Here is a 22,500-nt window from a genome sequence, read left to right on the forward strand (position 1 = left end):
TTCTGTGACCTTTCCCATCTATGTGGGTGATGCTGGCCTTGGGTTCCTCTCTCTCTTTCTCTCCTGTCTGCAGCAGGCAGTTGGTGCAACAGGAACGTTCCCGAGTGCCCTCCCTCTGGGATAGCTGGAGATCACAGTGCCAGGATGGGGAGTGGTGCATTGAGCTGAGCTTCCCCCCAGACTTCCCCGGGGGTGTTTTGTGCTACCTACCCAGTGTGCCTGGTACTCAGACCTTTCAGCAAGCTCACTGGGTGCCAAGGCATTACGCAGTGAAGAAGAAGTGAGGAAGGAGGCATAAGTTAGGGCAGACTCTCAAGAACACAGGTACAGTTAGTTTATCCCACACTAGGCTTAGTGGCTGAGGTAGGCCCCACCGTTACTGGCAAGTCCGGTGCTTGCCAGAGGGCTGTGGGTTGGCTGTGGGACTAACCTGCCTCTGCAGTGAGTAGACACAAGTTGGAATTGCTGGTCCACACCCCCCAGGGAGCTCAGAAGACTCTTGGGGGCCTTCCTGGAGGAATAGGTTTTAACTATCATGTCCCGGGGGTTTATTTTGGTCTTTGGCCACCAAAGGGCATTTCTTTCTAACCTAATTCAAGCTAAAATGGTCCTTGGAGATAAGAATTTAAACCAGCCCTCTAGAAGGACTTTGAATTCTCCAGCTGAAACAGTAAGAGAGGAGAGATCCTAACCACCCTAACTGAATCTGGGTTTTCCTTCCCTATTTTTTTAAAAATTAAAAAAATATATTTATTTATTTGTCAGAGAGAGAGGCAGGCAGAGGGAGAAGCAGGCTTCTTGAGGCTTCCCTGAGTGGGGAGCGTGATGCGGGACTCAGTCTCAGGACCCTGGGATCATGACCTGAGCCGAAGGCAAGTGCTTAACCCACTGAGCCACCAGGCATCCCGTTTGGGTTTCCCCTCTAGAAACTGGCCTGGACTAGGAGTAGACCATCCTGCTACAGACTTGAATACTACTGAAGTGTTTCTGATTCACATCACCCTCCTAGGGCCTCCGAGACTCTTAGCAGAGTACACTGTAGCCTATTTCCATGACCTTTCCGCATTCAGATGCCTCTTTCTCTGAGCCAACAGAGAGACCAAGGACATCTCTGAGCAGTGCAGGGATAGAGGGCGGCCCTCTGTCAAGCAAGATGTTCTGTCGCAGACAGTGAGGTGGAATGAGAAGAGGTTCCAGGGCATTCTGAATCTCTCATGGGATCATCTAGCAGAAAAGCCAGTGAGCTAATTTGAGGTTAGTTCAGTGTACGCCCTAGGGCTGAGCGTCCAGTGTTGGGTAATAATATTGTTGGTGAGAGTGATGGTGAATGTCGCATGTGGCCATGTCCTCAGAATCTCTGAGCACTTTACACATGTTTCCCTTTCATCTCAGTGGGAGTGTGGCTTAATAATAATAATTAGACTACTCTGAGCATCTGTGCTTGGCAAAACACAGCATCAAGTCATGTTTCTGTCTCCTAGGCTCATAGTCTGTATGAACTGGTGGATGTTTGGGGTGGGTAGAGTTCTCTGGTGGAGGGGAGGAATATGATGGGATGCAAAGATCAGAGATATTATGAGTCACCTAATTAATACCTCACATTCCTCTGACTCTTGGTAGATCAGAGCAGCCTTTCTTTCATGCTTGCCAAGGCACGAAGATCAGTGACTTCTCCTGACTCTCAGAGACCCAAGAGGCCAGTCTGGGGACCCTAGGCTTTATCTTGTAAATGGAGACTTCCCTCGATCTGGGGGAATGCTTTTTCCTCTGTGGCTATGAGCTGAGCTTTAATTCTTCATTTTCTTTCCCAGGGTCCCCACAGATTGAGCCCTGTTAAAACCCTGCGATGCACACTGGCTTTTCCCCCATGTGACCAAGGGGCGTGTGGCCTGGACAGACCCTGGAGAAGTCAGTAGCCCTATTCTCCTGAAGAAAGTAGTCAGCGTTTGCTAGGTGGTCGTGTGTACCTTCAGCACCTCCTTCCCAACCCCGTTCCATATGTCACTTCTCTGTCTTGCTCTGACAGGTGACCTTGGAGAAGGTGCTTGGAATAACAGTGTCTGGAGGCAGAGGACTTGCCTGTGACCCTCGATCGGGTTTAGTTGCCTACCCAGCAGGGTAAGTACATTGGAAGAAAGCTTATTTCATGGGAGTTTATAACCATGCTAAACCAGTTGGGGTGGGCAAGGGTTTTTTGGTTTCCTCTGGGAGATCTGTCCAGGTGAATGTTTTGGTAACTTTTCTGTAAAGGAGATACAAGGCCAGGTCAAGGCTCTTTGTGGAATGTTGTCCTTGTTGCCATCTGCCCGGTACATAGAGAGTCACACTTGATATTACACACAGTTCCCATCACCATCTTTAATATCTACCTTCTAGTCACTTTCTCATGTACCACACAGTTTGCCCATTTAAAATGTACAGTTCCGTGTTTGGTGCCACCATCACCACAGTTCATCTTCAGACATTTTCATCACTCCAAAAGAGAAGCCCCATACCCATTAGCAGTAGTCCCCATTCTCCCCCAACCCCAAGACCCCCAGCCCCAGGCAACCACTAATGCACTTCCTGTCTCTATAGATTTATCTGTTCTGGACATTTCCTGTAAGTGGAATCATTCCATTTAAGTAGAATATCTGGCCTTCTGTGAGGCTTTTTTCCCTGAGCATCATGTTTTTAATGTTCATACATGTCATGTCGGGTATCAGTACTTTGTTTCTTTTTATGGCCGGAGAATATTCCATTATGTGGATGTCCCACACTTCCTCTAATCATCAGTTGATGGGCTTTTGGGTTGTTTCCACTTTCCGGCTACTTTTAGGAAAAATACCAGGTGCCTGGGTGGCTCAGTTGGTTAAGCATCTGCCTTCAGGTCAGGACATGAGCCCAGGGTTCTGAGATCGAGTCCCACATCAGGCTCCCTGCTCAGCGAGGAGTCTACTTCTCCCATTGCCTCTGCCCTTCCCCACTGCTCGTACTTTCACTCTCTCTCCCGCAAATAAATAAATAAAATCTTAAAAAAAAAAAAAAAAGAAAGAAAGAAAGAAAGAAAGAAAAATACTGCTTTGAACATTTGCCTACTCTCGTCACTTGGAGAGATGTCAGTGCCATGGAAGAAAAGCAGGGTTTCTGGGGCTGGTGTTCCTCTGTCCCTTGCTGCCTTTTCACTCCTCTGCTCCTGCAGATGAGAAACCCCTCAGCCACAGTTTCTTTAGGCTCTTGCAAAAGTGTTTCCTTGGGAGGCTTGGTGCCCTTGCTGCTTCTGGTTCTCTCTGTCAACCTCCGTACCTTGCTGCTGGGCACGGGAGCCCAGAAATGGGAAGGCCACCCTGCTCCACCTGTCTTCCCCCACTGTTGGCTCAGGAGTGCCCACTTTCCCGGTGTGAGTTCCACAGCGACTCTTGTAGTTTTTGTACCAGTATATGATTTTTCTTAGTTTGATCATCCCATCCAAAATCTGCCTTTGTCAACAACTTGTTTTGTGCCAGGCCCTTTGCTAAGCACTTTGCAAGGAATGATTTCATTTACTACCCAGAGCAACCCTGGGTAGTGAGGTTGGTACTACTATTATCCCATTTAGAGCAGAAGCTAAGATAAAGAGAGGTTAAGCCCCTTGCTCCAGGTCACATAGCTGGTGAGTGTCTACACTGGCATTTCAACCCTAATAGTCTGACTACAAAGCTCTCGATCTGAAAGTGGTGTGGGGTCGGGGAAGACCTGACTTCCTGCTTATTTTTTTAAAAGCCACATCTTGTGTAGCTGCCTACCTGCCACACGATTGAGAAGAGCCCAATTTCTGGGCATCTTGGTCTATGCTAGGGAAACTTCCAGCCCTGGGTTCTGGGGCCAGTGCCTCTCCTGATCTGCCCTTTGGCATCTGATGTCTGTGGTGGGGGTGCTGTGAGAGCTGCATCAGCTTTCCTCTACGGAGGCTGGGCTGGCCTCCTTCTCCCCTTCCAGAAGCAAGCTGATGAATGACCTCTGTTGCTGGATACCCTGTGCAGCCGGCCTCAGGGGAATTCCACTCATGCCTGCCTCTGCCTGGGAAAGCTAGGTTCCTTCTTGTTGGAGTTTGGGCCGGGGCTGGATTTGAGATGGGCAGGAAGGACCTGGGCGGCTGCTTGGTCTGTGCTGAGCCCAGTGTGCCTGCCCTAGGGATTGTGGAGTTGTGCTCCCTACCTCTTCCCCCCATGCCCCTGACCCCAGGCCTGGTGCTAAAGGATGTGTGGTTCTATGTGTGATCAGAGTCCATGCTGGCACATGTGTCTGGGAGTCAGTAGCCTTCCAGATGGTATATGGAAGCTTTCGTATCTAGTAGGTTCCTTCAGGTTGCTTGGCTTGGGCCAGCCCTGGGCGGTGACATGATCTACTCTTGTGACCTTTTGATTTCCTAGGACTTCTAAGTTATCTCTTTGCAAATGCCCCCTTTTTCTGAGTATTTTCGTTTTGCTCTGTGCTGGAGGTCCCTATTGTGCTTCTGAGGTGTCTGGGGACCCCCAAAGTCTCTGTGAGCCAAGCAGGCTCTTTCCCTCCCTTCTTCTCTTCTTTTTTTCCTATCTGGGGATCCTAACCCCACCCCCACTCTCTAGTTCCTAGTGTGCTTGTTGCTCTAGGAGTGGCTCAGGTATCCTAGAAACAAGAAGAAAAACAAAGCTCAGAAAAGTCTCCCGGAGGCCTAGAGGCAAATATCAAACCAAAACAAAGTTTTCTGAAAGGAAATGAAACCGCTCCAAGAGGGTGGCGTAGCGGAGGGTGGGGGGGTTGTGTGTCAGGCAGAGGTGGGTGACGTCTCTGGGCAGAGCCCCCTCAGTTTTAGTGGCTCCTGCGTCTCTTCTCCAGAGCTCCCCCTTTGCTGTTCTCTCCGCAGAAAAGTCTACCCCTCACCTGTCACACTTGGAGTCCCCCTGCTCCAGGAGGCCAGGTAGTCCCCTGATAGCCTCTTGGAGGGACTCGGTTTAGTTGCACATCCATAATTGACTTGGGCGCCTCCTGTGGTTGGCTTGGTAGAGGGCTCAGGTGCTGCGGAGCCTGGCGTGGCCCCCAGTGCCATGGTGGGGCCCTTCAGTTCTGAGAGTGAGCTTCTCTTGACCCCCAGTGCCGTAGTCTGGGGCCTGGGCTGGGGGAATGCTCTGGGCAGAGCCCTCACTGGAGTGAGAGGAGCCATCTCCAGCAGCCTGGAGGAGACCTCTTGGTTGCCTCGGCTAGGGAAGAAGAAGGCAAACCCAGATTTCCTGAGAAGGCCTTACCGTTTACTCAGCCCATCCTGGAAGTCACGCTGAGGTTCCCCCAGTTCCAAAGCACTGGACAAGGTGTGAAACCACAGTCTGTCAACCTGAACCGTGTTCTAATGACATCTGAGCTAAGGGCGCATGGAATTAGCTTCTGACTATCTATGGGCAAGCCCTGTGTGGCGGTTTGCCAGGGAGTGCATGGGACTGTGGAGACACCGAGTGGGCCTGAGAGAGGACACCTGGGCTTCGTGCCCTGGTGGATGGGAGTCGTGTGTAGGGGTTCTCATAAGCCTTGGTCCCCTCAGGGCCTGTCTTCTGGTCGCTCTGTGGGCCTCACATCTGACCCTGAGCCCCCTTAGCTCTTCCTCAGGTGGCTTGGTCCTAGATGCCTTCATTCATTTTTGGTCAGCAGCTGTTGTCGAAAGCTGCTCTGGGCCAGGCACTGTTCCCGGCGCAGGGTGTGCGGCAGCAGGGCAGGAAGCATGGCCGTGTTTTGTGGGGTTTAGGTTCAAGAAGGGTGGGCAGGCCGTAAGCGTGTAAGGCCATAAATGAGCAAGATGACATCAGAGATGGGAAGTGTTCTGAGAAAGTAAAACCAAGTGACGGAGAGGAGGGTAAGTGGCTAGTTGGCGGGGCTGGGGCTGGGAAGGGGGCTGCTTTAGGAGTGGGTGGTTAAGACTCAGGGGAAGGTCACATTTAGCTGACGTCTGAATGACCAGGAGGAACGAACTCGTGAGGATCTGACTTCCCAGTGGTCCAGGTGGCAGAAGCCGCAGGGACAAAAGTGCCAGGGAGAAGAGGAACCGGGTACCTATTTGAGGGGCTGAACGGTGGCCGTGGTGGCTAGAGCGTAATGGGTCGGAGGACGGGGGCCCAGACATTGCATTTTGGCGGGACCCATAAGTCTTAGAGTCCACAGAGATTCCCATCTTGTTCCAGAAGGGACTGTGCTTAGAGTCCTCTAGGCAGAGAGAAGTGCTGCCCAGCTCTCCACTGATACCCATGGTACTCTGTCTTCTCTCCTGTTTTTCGTTTGTTTGTTTTAAGATTTTATTTATTTATTTGACAGAGACAGAGAGAGAGGAGGAAGCAGGCTCCCCGTGGAGCAGAGAGCCCGATGCGGGACTCGATCCCAGGACCCTGGGATCACGACCTGAGCCGAAGGCAGAGGCTTTAACCCACTGAGCCACCCAGGCGCCCCCTGTTTTACAGTTTTACAACTGAGATGCAGAGAAGTTAAGGAATGTGCCCAAGATCACACAGTATGCTAGCACACAGGTCTGCCTTGCCCCAGTTTTCTCGTTCATTCCATCATCACACTGCCCTCAAGTGTCCATGAGTCCGAAAAGCCTGAGGTAGGGGAGAACCACATACCTGCCCTAGGGCTCTAGTTCTCAGTTCTGCTCATCAGGGGGTTCCTTGGCTTTGAGATCTGGTGGCTAGTGACTTAGTCGATTATTCCCTCCATCACAGATATTTATTGAGTGAGTGCCTCTCTTCTAGGCCCTGGAGATGTACACAAAACGAATGTAAGTACCACCTGCACAGGGCTGGTAGTCTAGTGGTAAAGACAGATCTCCTCCCTCCCCCAAAGTGAATTTCACAGAATATAAAATGTGTGCTTTAGAAAAAGTATAAGCAATAAACAGTGAAAGGGAATAGGGAATGGGAGTAGGGCATGGGGTTGTAATGTCAAATCGTGCTGGAGGGTGACATTTGAGCAAGGCTTGAAGGACCTCTTGTCCCCGTGTGAGTCACCTTCTGTTTTCACCTGGTCTGAAAGGAGAACGGCTAAGGCACAGGGTCTCTGCTCGAACCTTCTGTGTCCTGCTCCCTGTTTGTGCTGCTGTGTCATTGCTCATCCCACGCTTCTTTTGTTTCTGCCTTCTGGGGGATGGAGAGTGGTAGGAGGCAGATCCTGTGAGAATACCAGGCTCTTGGTGATGGCAGCAGGCCTGGACCTGTCCGGGGAAGGGGCGTGTTGAGGGCTTGGCCCTTCCTGGTTCAGAGGAGCTCCTGGGCAGTGGGCCCAGCACCTGGTGCTGGTGTTCTACCACGTGACTCCCAGGCCGAGGCCCCAGGGGACAGAGACCTCACTGTCTCCCTGCACCCACAGCCTGGGGTTCTGAATTACAGGACTCAGCCGGTTCGGCCAGCCTAGCCCTTGTGGTGGTTTGTGGCCAGCCGTACTATAAGGGCACACGTGCAGATGCCTGCCTGCTGTCCTGGGCGAGGTCAAGGGCCCGGGAGGCCAAGGCGGAGGGCCAAAGACTGATGCAGGCTGCACCCCGCCCTCCACTCCCTGTAGACTGGAGAGCTTGCTCAGGGTCACAGAAGACTGATGTGGCTCCCACATCAGTGTCGTTGAGCTCTCTTCTCTTGGGAGGACCTCAGCCAGCGGGGCACAGTGGGAACCTTGGATATCTGTGCCAAGTTCTACCCTTCCCCTTTGGCACCTGCATTACTCTCCCCACAAGTGGAGCTGTGACCAGGGGTTGGTCTCTTTCGTCCTCTTCCTCTCTATTGGGAGGTTTCCATATCTGAATAATTAAAAGTGAAAATTTCAGCTTAGGGGTCTATCTCTGTGTGTTCCTCTCCTTTGCATATTTCTCTCCTTTGTGTAACTCCTCCATGCCATGCCTGAGAACTTTCCAGGCTATGCTGGGGGTGGGGGGGAGACAGAGTCGGAGAAGGGAAGGGTTGCCTCACAGCTGGTCATCTCCCTCTCTATATATGCTGTATTTTTACACACACACACTGCTCTCCTTCCTCCTCCCCCCATGGAGCTGCAGTTATCAGGAAGAGGAAACAAGGTGCTGTGGTCTAGCAAGACTCTGAGTGAGTGTGGGGTGATTTGGACAGTGTTTTTTGTTTTTTTGTTTTTTAAAGATTTTATGTATTTATTTGACACAGAGAGAGATCACAAGTAGGCAGAGAGGCAGGCAGAGGGGGAGGGGGAAACAGGCTCCCCGCAGAGCAGAGAGCCCGACGCGGGGCTCGATCCCAGGACCCTGGGATCATGACCCAAGCCGAAGGCAGAGGCTTTAACCCACTGAGCCACCCAGGCGCCCCTAACTAAAGTATTAAAATCTAAATATCTAAATTTACGAACTCGTAACTGTAACTGCTGTAGTTTTCATCTGCCCTGTTCTGATTTCCAGAAATCCTGTGGCCCAAATCCTTTTCGCCTCAAAGTGCTCCAGTCAGCTTTCCCTTCTTCTCACAGGCTCCCCAGCCAGGCACCCTGCACACATTAGCTCAGCTGCATTTCGCGTCTCTCATCTCCAACTTCACTTTCCTCAATTCACTCCAGTCCAGATCCCTGAGAGCACTGCTTCTGGAATCCCGACTCTCTCTGTGGCTTTAGCTGAGTGGCCTTGACCCAGTTACCTCACTGCTCTCAGTTCTTGGTTCTATGATCTTGGTTCTCTATCTCTGAAGTGGGGGTAATTGTACTAAGAGTCTCAAGGTTGCTGTAAGGATTAGCTAAAACCAGACATCAAGGTTGCTTGGCAGAGTGCCTGCTACCTAGAATGTGCTTACAAATGGTAACTCTTGTTACTGAACCCCACTGTGTGCAGAGCTGAGGACGGCTTACTAAAGGAACCGGAAGCCTTCATGTTCGGGATGCACTGAAACTCTTGTGTGGTGCTTTCTAACTTAGCCAGGAGATGGCACTTCTGTTTCCTTCCATGCCTCTGCACTGCTGTCCTAGACATTTGAGGGGGTTTCTTTGTCCCCATTTCTCCCATCCCTTCCTTGCCACCTTCCAGTCTTGTCATGCCTTCAGTCAATGGAGATGTGGCTATTTTCTTTCCCCAAGCTTAATCAAGCTCTCCTTTCCTGGCTGCCTTCCCAGAACAAAAAAATAAAGCCTCCTTTGAAGTTTTTACCATTGCTGAGATTCTAACAGGACTTCCCTCCATTCTTCCAGAGGAGGAACCTGACACAGTCCCTTAACACCTCGTTGCTCACCGCCAGGAGCCCCCTTGCAGCTTCCTTTCCATGCTTAAAGAGTAGTAATTTAAGAATTGCCATTTGTTTGGCTCCTACCATGTGTCAGAAAAAAAATCATTTAATCTTCACAGAAGCCCTGTGAGCTAGATCTGAGTGTCCATCCTTTATTACAGAGAAGTCGACATGCTTGTGCCTTACTTAGGGTCGCAGAGTTGTTCATGGCGGAACAAGGGCTCAGACTCTGGTCTTTGCCTTCAAAGCCCACAGCATCCCAACCGCCCCAACTCTACCTCTGAGAATCCAGATGTCCTCAGTCCCTCTGTCCATAGAAGACAGGTGGGGCGTGGAGCAGGGAGGGCTGGGCCTACTGATGCCGCACAGGACCAAGCTAGTGGACCAAGGGAGGCGCTCTCCCATTCACATCCTTCTTGAACAACTGCAGTGGGCCAGCCTCTGCCGGGCCCAGGAGACTGTTCTCGTGAAAGGCACAGTCTGGTGGGAGGGCCATCAAAAATAATGGAAAATTACAGCTGTGATAAATGTTACAAGATTGATATGCCGTGCTTGCTATGAGAGCGTCTACTGAGGCCATTTGAGCTGAGATCTGAAAGGGGATTAAAGATATGAACTAATTGGAAAAGGGAGAGAAGAATGTTCTAGATAAGGGAAATAGTTCTGCAAAGGAGCATGGGAGATTAAAAAGAGTGAAAGGATGACGTTGGAGCATGGTTCAGGGTAAAGCTGGAGGGTAGGTTGGGGTCATACAACCCAGGGCCTTCATGGGTACTTGAAGGAGTTTGGTTTTGGAAGCCCCAGGGCTCATCTTGCAGGAGTTTTGTGATCAGATCAGACATGCATGTGTGTTTGATGTAAAGTACACTGGAAGCAGGAGGCCTGGGAGGCCTGGCTCTATTCTTTCTGGGACCTTTCTGAGCCTAGGCCTCCTCATCTCAAAGTTCTGGAGGGTTGGACTCGGTGATTTTAAAGTCACCTAGCACGTTGCATTTAATTCCTCCCATCCTTCCTTCCAGCTCTGAGGTTCTTTGAGTCTGTCTGTTTGGAGGAATTAGGCTCCCTGTACCCCGGACTGCCCCTGACAGAAGCTGGGCAAGTGTGCATGGGGGTGTGTGTATGTGTGTGTGTGGTGTGTTTGGGAACAGGGAAGGAGAGTGATGGGGCACAGGGTTCCCAAGGCCATCTAACTTTTGTCGTATGTGTAAAGGAAGGAGGAGACTAGAAGTTGGTGTAAGGAGAGAAGGGAGATGAGAAAGGGGAACAAGGAAAGATGAGCAGACGGAGAGTGAAGGAAAGAGGAAACTGAGGGCAGATCTGGGGAGGGCTTAGAGGAGGAGATGTGACTCAGGCATTCCAAGGCTGTTTGTTGCCCAGCCTGGCAGTTCTGGGCATACCTAGTGTGCCTCAGAGATGCCTGGGTCCCCAGAGATCACCTGTGGAATGTGCGTATTGAAATGTTCCGTGGAGCTAAGCGCTCACCCAGCAGCTGTGCTTGCCGTTGCTTCAAGCTCTAGCAGACACTGGGCTTCCCATTAAACAAGGCTGTTCTGGGGATGCCACTCTCTGCTCATTCTGTCCCCATTCCCTGACCTGGCGTAGCAGGCCCCACGCTTGCTCCTGTCAGCTACCTACAGTACTAATGAAATGAGCCAGAAGGGACGATGGGCCCAGGCCTCCTGACAGCCACTGAGCCTATGGGAGAACACTGCCCGGCCACAGCTTTGGGCTTCCTGCCTTGATTTCTGCTGCCCGGCCTCCTCCTGGAACTGCCTCTGGAAAGTCGGTCTGAGCCTGATTCTGTCCACCCGTGCTGCCTGGTTGGAGAGGGTCCTCCTACCCTTCTCTGCTCTGATTGTCTTCTGGCAGTCTGGAGGACCCTTCTTGGGCTTGCTGGGGCCAGGGATTCTCAGGGCAGGGCCCAGGAGTTCCAAGGCACTGAACAGGCCTCCCCAGGGCCTCTTGGGCTCTCTCTGCCCAAGTCTCACTGAGATTCTAGTCTCACTGAGCCTCCCTGAAGCTTCAGCCTCCTGCCTCCCACCCCCTGCCTCATCTGAGGCACAGAGGGTGTGGGGTGGGCTCCTGCCAGGTACACACGTGGGCACGCCCAGGAGAGGCCTCACCCCTCCTTGGAGCACAAACCCTTGTCAGACATGTGGCTCCAAGCCTGTGAACTGGGCTGCACACCCGTGGCCAACCTTTATCAAATCACATGGACTCTTCCTTCCTGCACCTCTTCCTGGGCTCTGGGCAAGGGCTGTGGGAAGGCCTGAGCCCTTGCTGCCCTTTGTGGGTATGACCAGAGATGTTGCTGGTGCTTAGGGACCCGGCGGGATAGGCTTCCAGGGAGCCTTCATGCTCACGGGGCTGCAGAGATAGGTCCTGGTGGGTGGGAAAGGGAAGTCAGGAAAGTGGGTTGCCAGAAAGCCGTCAGTTGCCCTCGGTGGCAAGCAGAGGGTCCCTCTGCACTCTCTCTAGGCAGCTCCCGGTGCTGAGTGACCGGAATTTCCAGGTGGCCTGGATGCTCCTGGGGGAGCTGTGTGGTCTGGGGCTAAGTCTCTTGTCTCACTCATCTCCCCAGGTGTGTGGTCGTGCTGTTCAATCCCCGGAAACACAAACAGCACCACATCCTCAACAGTTCCAGGTAAATGGGTCTGTGCCTCGAGGAGGACCTCCTTTTCCGGGGAGCTGTGAGAAAGGCACTGCCTGGGGCGTTGTGGCTCTGCGGTCTGGGGCCTGCTTGGGCCCCAGGACCAGAGAGAGAAATGACGCACGGAGGTTGGCGTCTACTGGTCTTGCCTTTTGAGGGGACTCTGTGGGAGCTGGGCTTAGGCCAGGTGGTCAGTGCCCCTCTGAGGCCCCCTTTTGCCCTGCAGGAAAACCATCACCGCCCTCGCCTTCTCTCCTGATGGCAAGTACTTGGTCACCGGAGAGGTGAGTGAGAGAAAGGGGCTGCAGTCCTCTGGGGTTGGGGGGTGGCCTAGCCTCAGCAGAGGGCTCCAGTCCTAGGCCTGGTGAGGGCTGCTGCCTCTCTGGCTTCCTGAACAGATGCTAAACCCTAGTTTTTGCTCTACCTGAGAAAACAATAGTTCTTAAGCTTTAGTGAGCTCCAGAATTGCCTGGATTGCTTGGTGAAGCGCACATGGCCAGGCCTCCCAGGATTTCTGATTCTATAGGTCTGAGATGGGACCCCAAAATCTGCATTTCTTACAAGTTCCCACTGGTTGATTCTGCCCATTTGGGAAGCAGGTTTTAAAACCAGGGTCTTAAAATGTTCCTGGTCCCCGGAGGCCCCCTGCTGGGCACATGGGGAATGCCTCTGCTTTCTCAGGTTTGCCCGGAGCCCCCCTGGGGAGCCCCAATAGGCCTGAGTGGGAGCGGTTCTCAACCCCGCAGGCCCATTAGAATCACTCGAGGAATTTCGAGCAAACACGCAGATGCACACTCGGATACAGAAATGTGGAACAAAATCTGGGGTCGTCTTCTCCTGGATAATTATGGTCCTGAGATAGAGATCATGTTTTTTGTTTCGGTTTTTGTTTTGGTTTGGTTTTTACCCTTGGCCCCATACAGCACTCTGCTCCTGACTCTCAGCCAAGGGTCATTAGAGAGATTGTACGTAGTTGTTGGGGAGGCAAGGGCCCCCACTCTGAAAGGCTCAGGGAAGCTGCATGCCTCGGCCCTCACTTCCGGTTCTTGCCGCCCTGCAGAGTGGGCACATGCCTGCCGTGCGTGTCTGGGACGTGGCCGAGCAGAGCCAGGTGGCGGAGCTGCAGGAGCATAAGTACGGGGTGGCTTGTGTGGCCTTCTCCCCCAGCGCCAAGTACATCGTCTCCGTGGGCTACCAGCATGACATGATCGTCAACGTCTGGGCCTGGAAGGTGAGTGGACTGGCTGGGGTGGCCTGACAGCCTCACGGTGGGGGGTCACCAGCCAGTTGGGGAGCCAGGACACAGCTGATGGGAGCCCCTTCCCCCCACTCTGCTGATCTCAGTCTTGTTCTAGAAAAGAGCCTGAAGCACAGAAAAGCAACTTTGTAGCCAAGTGTGCTGGTAAAAAGGGGCTAGTTTTATGTCTGGGGAGGGGGGCCTCCCAAGAAAATGAATCACTTTGACTTCTCCAGAAAGGAATTCTTCTCTCTCCCTTCTTTTTCTGACCAAAAAATCTTGGAAAGGAACATTTTTAAAAGTACACAGCCTATCCAACCCTTCCGCCGTCCTCTGAGCCTCTTCTTCTTAGCCCCAAGGGGCAGATTTTTGATTCTTCCTTTGGCTTTCTCTCCAGAAAAACATTGTGGTGGCCTCCAACAAGGTGTCCAGTCGGGTGACTGCGGTGTCCTTCTCGGAAGATTGCAGCTACTTCGTCACCGCAGGCAACCGGCACATCAAATTCTGGTACCTCGATGACAGTAAGACCTCAAAGGTGAGCTGCTGCGGCCAGAAGTAGCCCCAGGGCCAGAGCCTGCTCGGCCCTCCCCAGGAGACCCTGTTCCACTTGGGCCCCCTCTACTCACTCAGCAGCCGTACAGAAGTTCTGGGTGAGCCAGATGCTATCTGGGCTGAGGGAGCGTCTCAAAGAGCAAGCTGGGGGGCTTGCTCCTTTTCCTCCCTCCCCTCAGGGCCTCATGTGTCGGGACAGGCTCCAGGGTGGATGGGCGGCAAGAGTGCTGTGTCTCCACAGGTGAACGCCACCGTGCCTCTGCTGGGTCGCTCGGGGCTGCTGGGGGAGCTGCGCAACAACCTCTTCACCGACGTGGCCTGTGGCCGAGGGAAGAAGGCTGACAGCACCTTCTGCATCACATCCTCAGGGTTGCTGTGCGAGTTCAGCGACAGGAGGCTTTTGGATAAGTGGGTGGAGCTGAGAGTAAGCACCTCTGGCTATGGGTCCATGGGTCGGGGCTGGCCGCCTGGGGGTCATGTCAGGGGAGATTGGATGCCTCTGGCTCCGTAAGCAGGGGCTCAGGCCCTCAGGCATGTAGGAGGGGACCACAGGAGAGAGGAGCTTGGGGGAGCCCCAGCATGGCCTAGTTCCAGCCCACGGAGATCTGTATAACTCCCTCCTCTCTGCTTTCTCTTCCCGCCTTTCTTTCCCCTGCTTTCCTCTTCTGCTCAGAATACAGACAGCTTCACAGTAAGTGGGGCCTGGACCCTCCTGTCTTTCTCATGCTGTTTCTTTTCCCTCTGCTGGGCTTTTCCTTACTTTGTCCTCTTGGCCAAAACCTCTTGGGCCTTAGAAGGGTCCCTGGCTCCCATCCCCCAACTGCACGTGGCTGTGGTCCTGCTGGCCATCTGCTGCTGGAGGGAGGGGCGTCTCTAGCCAGCAGCTGAGGGGCTCAGGCTGGAGCATCCTCTGCCTTGGCTGCTCTCCTCTCGGCAGGCGACTGTGGTGGAGGGGTTGGGCGGGAGACCCTTGCTGACCCGAGCCCCTCTGCCTGCAGACCACTGTGGCCCATTGTATCTCTGTGAGCCAAGACTACATCTTCTGTGGCTGTGCCGATGGCACTGTGCGTCTGTTCAACCCCTCTAACCTGCACTTCCTCAGCACGCTGCCCCGGCCCCACGCCCTGGGGACCGACATTGCCAGCGTCACTGAGGCCAGGTGAGCTACCGAGGGGGGCGCTGCCTCAGCTCAGAGCCTCCCTCTGGGCCCAGACTTCCCTGGCTGTGCGATGTGAAGAGTATGTCTGCCCCAGTGATTGCCAGGAACACCTCTGCAGACCTACAGATTTGGGCTTCCTGATACCGGTGGGAAAGTGGGGAGTGTCTCAGTAAGGGGGGGTTAGGCGGGGCTTTACTATAAGATTTGGGCTTGTAGTGGAGGATTTTAGGGATGGTTCAAGGGTTTGAAGGTTTGCTCTGGTTAGATGCTGTCAGAAAGTGGGGGCAGTTGCACAGTTGGGCATCTTTATAATTTTAATCTCAAAGGTGGAAGGGAAGGTATGGGGCAAAAGCTGTAATGGGTGAAGAAGCAGCAGCCAGTCTCCACAGACGGGACCGGGAACGTTTGGTCATGTTTGTGGTTTGTGCTGTGCTGTGCGTTTATCTGTATTCTCAGGCACGGTTATGAGGGGTCTTGTTTTGTTCCACTCCGTCACGGCCACGGAGTTCCTTTGTCAGACTGTGGTGTTCCGTGACGTGGGTTGTGTTCCTTACGAGAACTTGATGGTCCAACAGCGCGTGCCAGGTCAGCTCCCCGCTGACAGCTATGAGCCGCTGCTTTTTCCTTTCTCAAGCAGCTCCCCCCTGCAGGTCTGAAGAGGCTCACTCTGCTGCTTCCTTTGTGGTTTGGCTTCGGTTTTCATTCTTTCCAGTCCTTCATTCCATCAGCTCCCCACTCACTCTTTGCCCTGTCCTCTTCCCCACAGTCGCCTCTTCTCTGGAGTGGCCAACGCCAAGTATCCAGACACCATTGCTTTGACATTTGATCCTACGAATCAGTGGCTGTCTTGTGTATACAACGACCACAGCATTTACGTTTGGGATGTGAGGGACCCCAAGAAAGTAGGCAAGGTGTACTCGGCTCTGTATCATTCCTCCTGCGTCTGGAGTGTGGAGGTATGTGGGCTGGGCTGGCCTGGAACCGACCAGGTTTGCTGGGGTACCGTTGTAAGGCGGGAAGTGGGGATCCCTGAGTATAAAGTTACACTCCTCCTGCCTCCTTGTTTCTCTGGCAACATCCCTGTGTATCCCCGTATCTTCAGGTGGGTCCAGAGCACTGAGCTTGAATTTTAGTGCTTCTGAAGCTCGGGCTTCTTCCCTTGTACCTTTGTCTGACCTTAGCTTTGCCTCATCCTGGGCTGGGTGATCTTGGACAAGTTACTGAACTTGGCTGAACCGCAGTTTCCTGAGCTGTAAATTGAGGCACCTGATTAATCTTGTCCTAAGAACTAAATGAAACCATATAAATGGGAGACGTGGAAGAGGGCCTGGAACGTAGTAGGAGCTCGTTAAGGTGTTTGCCCTTAGCGATTACAGAGAGTATCCAGTAGCAGCAGCTTGCTTCCTATGTGACAAACACAGCACTAAGTCCTTCCAGCGTTCTCTCTTTAATCTCATTCCCGTCCATCTCCTCGGGCAGGGAAAGGACTGCCCGCTAACCAGAGATCTGACTCTGTTCCCTCTGCCCCTCAGGTCTACCCTGAAGTGAAGGACAGTAACCAGGCCTGCCTGCCCCCAAGTTCCTTTATCACCTGTTCCTCGGACAATACCATCCGGCTGTGGAACACGGAGAGCTCCGGGGTGCACGGCTCCACCCTGCACCGAAATATCCTCAGCAATGTGAGCCCCGAGGCCATAGGGCACCCGCTCCCCGCTCAGTGCCCCCCCCCAAGCCTTCACACCTTCCTCTCAGGATCCGGGTCCCCAGATTTGGATCCTCCGGCTCAGATTCGTCCAGGCTCCTTGAGCCAGGGGTTTATCTTGTCCAGCATTCCGCTCCCCTTGCAGCTGTACGGGGTCAGGCCTGCCTTACCCACCTCCCTTCCTGACCTGCTCCACTAGGACCTCATTAAGATCATCTATGTGGATGGGAACACTCAGGCCCTGCTGGACACGGAGCTGCCCGGAGGAGATAAGGCTGATGGGTCCCTGATGGACCCCCGTGTGGGCATCCGCTCTGTGTGTATCAGCCCCAATGGACAACATCTAGCCTCTGGGGACCGTGTAGGCACGCTTAGGTAATGCCAGGCCGGGAGTGGTACCAATGGCCTCCTGCAGCGCAGGCTTTGGTGGGGGGGGGTTACGTCCCAATGGACAGAGCTTGAGAAAAATGGTCGCAAAAAGATTGGGGAACAAGGTGTCTATATATAAAGGGAGAGGTAGTAAATTTACAAGGAAGAAACCCAGCAGAAACCATCCTAACCAAGTGATTAAGCTTACCGTCCTCATAACAGCATCATGAAGCCTGTGATAGGATGCACTAAGAAGCTACAGAGAGTGGTTTCAGTGGTCTTCTGGCCAAAAATGCGTAAATTCAGTCCGATTGTGGGAAAACAGCAGGCAGACTCAAATTGAGGTACAGAGGACAGAGTAATGAGTACTCTTTTAAAGAGTACAGGGGAGTAATCAGTGCTCCTCAAAAGCATCAAGGTCATGAAAGATAAGGAAAGACTGAAGAACTGTCACCGACTACAGGAGACTAAGGAGAAGTAACAACTAAGTACAATTTGGACTCTTGCGAGGATCCTGGATCCAGAAAAAAAGATATTATGGGAAAGCTGGTGAAATTAAACTAAAATCTTGAATTAGCAGTATTGTACCAATGTAGATTTCCCGGTTCTGGTATTCGAGCTGTCGTTAACATGGGAAATCGCTATACTCTTTGCCACTTTTCCCTAAGCCTCAAAATTCAAAAATAAATAAAAATTTGATTTTAGAAACAGGCCCCGGGGGGAAGATATAGCAGAGAACTGAAGGTGAGTCTTTCCTCCTGTAGCCTGGCAGTGACGTCCTCTCACTCCTCTTTGCAGGGTGCACGAGCTGCAGTCCCTGAGCGAGATGCTGAAGGTGGAGGCCCATGACTCAGAGATCCTCTGCCTGGAGTACTCTAAGCCGGACACGGGTAGAGCTCCATTCCTGCTCCGTGGTTCACTGGCTTAGGGTTATGGGGCTCGGTTCCTGGGGGCCTTCCGCCGGGCCCAGATAGGGGCCTGCTCTGGGCACGCACGGGCTAATGGAGTTCTTTGAACCCCAGGTCTGAAGCTGCTGGCATCAGCGAGCCGGGACCGGCTCATCCACGTCCTAGATGCTGGCCGAGAGTACAGCCTGCAGCAGACGTTGGACGAGCACTCCTCCTCCATCACCGCCGTCAAGTTTGCAGGTGGGGGCAGGGCAGTTGGGACACATCTTAACCACCTACCACCAACATCCTCCACCCCCACCCCGACTGCCACCAGCCTCCTGGCTCGGTGAGAGGGGTGTGCCCGTCACAGGGGTGTGTTGGACAGCAGCTGGGAGGCCTGGGGCCGCACTGGAAGGCAGATGGAATGTAGACTCTATGTCTAGGGGACCCTGAACCAACCAGTTGGCTGGGGATGGAGAGCACAGAAAGCTTAGGTTTGGAGGGAAGGATCCTGATTTAATCGGTCGTCTGGGTCCTGTAGAGAGCTCAGTAGTGGGCCAGTAGAGGAAGGGCTGGCCCCTTGTGTGACAGCAGTGGGAATAGTGAGGCCCCCATCTTCCGTAGCCAGCGAAGGGCAAGTCCGCATGATCAGCTGTGGAGCAGACAAGAGTATTTACTTCCGCACGGCACAGAAGGTGAGGGTCTGGGGCTTCTTGGACTGGGGCGGGGGTGGGGGGCTCCTACCCCGCCCCCAGCTGAGGTTGTAAGAAGTGAAGGGAGGTGAAAGCGGGGCTTTCTGGGCCTGGTGGGGCCACGTGCTCTACCCCTGCAGTCTGGAGACGGAGTCCAGTTTACACGGACACACCACGTGGTACGGAAGACGACCCTCTATGACATGGATGTGGAGCCCAGCTGGAAGTACACGGCCATCGGCTGCCAGGACCGAAATATTCGGTGGGCATGTTCTTTTCAAACCGTCTGACCGCATTCCTTCAAGCCCGGTGGCAGGGGGTCAGCTCCTGGCAGCTCTCTCCCTACTTCTATCTTTTTGTCCAGGGCCTTGTGCCCCCTTGAGCCTAGAGAATGAGCACTTCACTGTACTAAGGAGGCAGGAGTTGGTGTTGGGGCGTGGCTCCGAGTGAGGACATGGCTGGGACCGAATGCTGGGGGACCCCGCCACCCGGGTGTGCTTGATCATGGCCTCCTCCTCATGTGAACAAGAACGTGTTTCTTTCTTTCTTTTTTTTAAGATTTTATTTATTTATTTATTTGACAGACAGAGATCACAAGTAGGCAGAGAGGCAGGCAGAGAGAGTGGGGGGGGGAAGCAGGCTCCCCACTAAGCAGAGAACCCAATGCGGGGCTTGATCCCAGAACCCTGGGATCATGACCTGAGCTGAAGGCAGAGGCTTTAACCCACTGAGCCACCCAGGCACCCCAAGAGCATGTTTCTCTACAGGATCTTTAACATCAGCAGCGGGAAGCAGAAGAAGCTGTTTAAAGGGTCACAGGGTGAGGACGGCACTCTGATTAAGGTAAGGCCTTGCCCAGGAGGATGGGCCCTAGGCCACAGAAAGGGAAGCACTGGAGTACCAGGTGGAAAGGGACTGGCGCCTCCCTTGTCCTCTGCCAGCTCTGTGTCCCGCTCCTCAGGTGCAGACAGACCCCTCAGGGATCTACATTGCCACCAGCTGTTCTGACAAGAACCTCTCCATTTTTGACTTCTCCTCAGGCGAGTGCGTGGCCACCATGTTCGGCCACTCAGGTGAGCATTGCCCTAGTACTCTACTGCTGGAACTTTACTCTTTCTTCCTTTAGTTTCTTAGGACCTCACAGAGCTGCCTGCCCCTCGCTTCCAACCAACATCCACATTCATTGTTGGGGCAGAAGCTTGGCCAGGACTTTAGGGTGGCTCACAGGCCGTATCTTTGTTCCTCACAGAGATTGTCACTGGAATGAAGTTTAGTAATGACTGCAAACATCTCATCTCGGTGTCGGGGGACAGGTGAGTAGGAGCCAGCTTTCCTGAGACATAGAATTTTCCTCTGTGACACACACACGCTACCCCTTCCTCTCTCTTCATATCAGGGATGTCTCTGGGAAGTAGGGCTGAGCAGGGGTATTTCGTGGCTGGGCCTGATGTGGCACTAGAGGGTGGCTTTGGCCCTCCTGCCAGCCCATGGAGAAGGGGAACTAGTGTCCTACCTTACCTCTCCCTCACCCAACTCTGGCTCTACCCAGCTGTATATTTGTATGGCGCCTGAGCTCTGAGATGACCATCAGCATGAGGCAGCGTCTGGCTGAGCTGCGCCAGCGTCAGCGAGGGGGCAAGCAGCAAGGGCCGTCTTCTCCTCAGAGGGCTGCAGGACCCAACCGGTGAGAACAGAGTATGGATACGGGCTAGCGGTGGGTGGGCATCTGGACTGCTCGCTGTTTCAGTGCTCCTCCTTTTTGCTCTGGACCCACCTTTCACCTGTACCTCCTGACTCCTGGATCCCCCAACACCAGTTTCATACCTGAAGACCCATGAACACTGGCCTCTTCCTGCATTGAATCTCCTCTTCCCGTGACCTTCCTTGTCTTGGACTCAGGCACGAGGCCCCATCGATGCTGTCTCCTGGACCAGCTCTGTCATCAGACAGTGACAAGGAGGGAGAAGATGAGGGTACTGAAGAAGAGGAGCTTCCAGCTCTGCCCATCCTTGCCAAGGGTACCAAGAAGGAGCCAGGTGTGTGGAAGTCTGGAGGAGGGGGAGACGGGCAGCAGTAGGCACAGTGGCTAGATGTGCCCTTTCTGGGACGGGAGGTGAGAGCAGGGTGAGCTGAGGAGGCCAGAGCATCACTGTGGCCACACAGCGGGGTGAGCTGGTGCTGGACCGGGGCTCTGGGTGGGTGGGCGGGCAGGAGACACTCTCTCTGACTGCCTGTCTCTGTCTAGCCTCAGTGCCTGGCCCAGCCCTGCCCCGAAGCCTGTCCCATTGGGAGATGAGTCGGGTGAGTCACCATCTTTAAAAATGCCCTTCCAAGGTTCCCAGGGGTGGAGGGAGGTGAAGGCAGAGCTCTCCGAGCCTGCCCACATGCTGTACCCCTTGTGTCCCAGGAAGGGCCTCGTGGGAGAGTTTGAGCAGCTCGGCTGATCCCAGGTTGGGGGTGGTGAAGCCCATGGGTCTCCTTCCTGCAGGCCAGGTTGGGTGGCCTGCAAGGTCTAGTCACCACTAGAAGAAGTGCTGTAGTAGTTCAGCTTCCTGGCCTCCAGTGGGGAAGTGTAAAGAAAGAACAGGTTGAGGTGGGCAGTAGACAAGGGTTGTCTGAGCCAAAGAGTTAGAGCTGAAATTCAAGGGGTGCCTGGGTGGCCCAGTTGGTTACGCGTCTGACTCTTGGTTTCAGCTTAGGTCATGATCTCAGTGTCGTGGGATTGAGCCCTGCCCCATGTGGGGCCCCACTTAGGGTTCCATGCTCAGAGAACAATTTGCTTGTCCCTCTTCTTTCTCTTCTGCACTTCCCTTGTGCCTGTGTGCAGTAGCTCGCTCTCTCTAATAAATAAATAATGTTAAAAAAAAAAGAAGAATGTAAGTTCAAGAACCTTAAAGGTTCAAAGAGTAGGCATCTGGAGGAACTGTAGTTCTGAAGACTCCAGGTTAGGAGGTAAGCGCAGAACTTCCAGAGCAGTTAGTTAGAGGGACAGGGCGGTGGGAGGACCAGTAAATGGGCGGCTACTTCAGGGCAGCCAGAAGGAAGGTCAAGACTTTCTGAACCAGCCCCACGGCAGCCCCACCCTCACTTGTGCCGTGTCAAGACTTCAGATGGCAGCACCATCACTGTCAGTAGCAGCTCCCTGGAATGATGGTGGCATGGTGCCTTCAGGGCCTTCGGACCAGGCCAGGGGCTCAGGGCTGGACTATTGGGTTTGTCCTTGGTGTTCTGAATGGACCTCGGAGTAAGGGACTTTTTAGAGATGACCAGCTCCGAGGGGTCTGTGAGACCAGGTGAAGGCTGAGACTAGAAGGTCTCAGACAGGATGTAGAGTGAAGCTAAGAGCATGAACTCTGGAGCCAGACCACTTGAGTTGTAAACAGCAGGCAGGCCCCTAACTGTTCGCAGGACTTGGTAAGTCATTCAAGCCTACTGTACTTCAGTTTTCCCACCTATAAAAATGGGGATAATGATAATACCTACTTTCTAGGGTTGCTGTGGGGATTAAGGGAGTGGGTACATGTACATAATACGCATGGCACACAATGAGTGATATCTGAGTATTTGCTGATACTGCTTTCTGGTGGTTGTGACCCCCTCCCCAATCCCTGCCTCACACCAGGTGCAGGAGACGGCGGAGTTCCTGGCCCCAGCCCCTGCAGCCAACCAAGGACCCAGGAGAAGGAGCCGCTGGGCCCAGCCAGGTGTGGAGCTGAGTGTCCGCTCCATGCTGGACCTGCGGCAGCTGGAGACGCTGGCCCCAAGCCCTCGCGGTGTTAGCCAAGACTTGCTGGCCATGACCCCATCCTGCCCTGGCAAGCATGGTCAGCAGGCCCCTGAGACCTCACATGCTAGCCAGGTGAGCCAGCTTTCTCCCAGCAACCTAGAGATTGCCAAGCAGCCTTAACCAGCCTTATGCCAACAGCTGGGGCCTGAGCACTGGGCCAGCTGGCCTGCCCTGCCCCTGTGACACATGGGTAACTGAGACTGCAGAGGGTCAAGCTGGCTAAGCGGTATGGTCTGGGAACCGGGGTGGTACCCTTTGTCCTGGG

At 53.6% G+C, this 22,500-nt stretch overlaps 1 protein-coding gene across 1 annotated transcript in view; it reads left to right on the forward strand.

Annotated features, from left to right (window-relative positions):
• The window catches only part of MAPKBP1 (mitogen-activated protein kinase binding protein 1), a 48,462-nt gene that overhangs the window by 21,607 nt on the left and 4,355 nt on the right, over positions 1-22,500 (forward strand). Inside the window, exons 3-23 of the mRNA XM_080807990.1 lie at positions 2,027-2,118; positions 11,779-11,841; positions 12,074-12,131; positions 12,908-13,078; positions 13,482-13,619; positions 13,878-14,060; positions 14,635-14,795; positions 15,562-15,751; positions 16,328-16,474; positions 16,697-16,872; positions 17,665-17,756; positions 17,889-18,014; positions 18,381-18,451; positions 18,589-18,710; positions 19,216-19,291; positions 19,410-19,521; positions 19,698-19,761; positions 19,998-20,132; positions 20,348-20,484; positions 20,694-20,749; positions 22,071-22,307. Coding sequence (XP_080664116.1) covers positions 2,027-2,118; positions 11,779-11,841; positions 12,074-12,131; positions 12,908-13,078; positions 13,482-13,619; positions 13,878-14,060; positions 14,635-14,795; positions 15,562-15,751; positions 16,328-16,474; positions 16,697-16,872; positions 17,665-17,756; positions 17,889-18,014; positions 18,381-18,451; positions 18,589-18,710; positions 19,216-19,291; positions 19,410-19,521; positions 19,698-19,761; positions 19,998-20,132; positions 20,348-20,484; positions 20,694-20,749; positions 22,071-22,307 — 2,607 coding nt within the window. The remainder of the gene's footprint in view (positions 1-2,026; positions 2,119-11,778; positions 11,842-12,073; positions 12,132-12,907; positions 13,079-13,481; positions 13,620-13,877; positions 14,061-14,634; positions 14,796-15,561; positions 15,752-16,327; positions 16,475-16,696; positions 16,873-17,664; positions 17,757-17,888; positions 18,015-18,380; positions 18,452-18,588; positions 18,711-19,215; positions 19,292-19,409; positions 19,522-19,697; positions 19,762-19,997; positions 20,133-20,347; positions 20,485-20,693; positions 20,750-22,070; positions 22,308-22,500) is intronic.

This window comes from Martes martes (genome assembly GCF_963455335.1).
Source record: "Martes martes genome assembly, chromosome: 7".
Lineage (NCBI taxonomy): Eukaryota > Metazoa > Chordata > Mammalia > Carnivora > Mustelidae > Martes > Martes martes.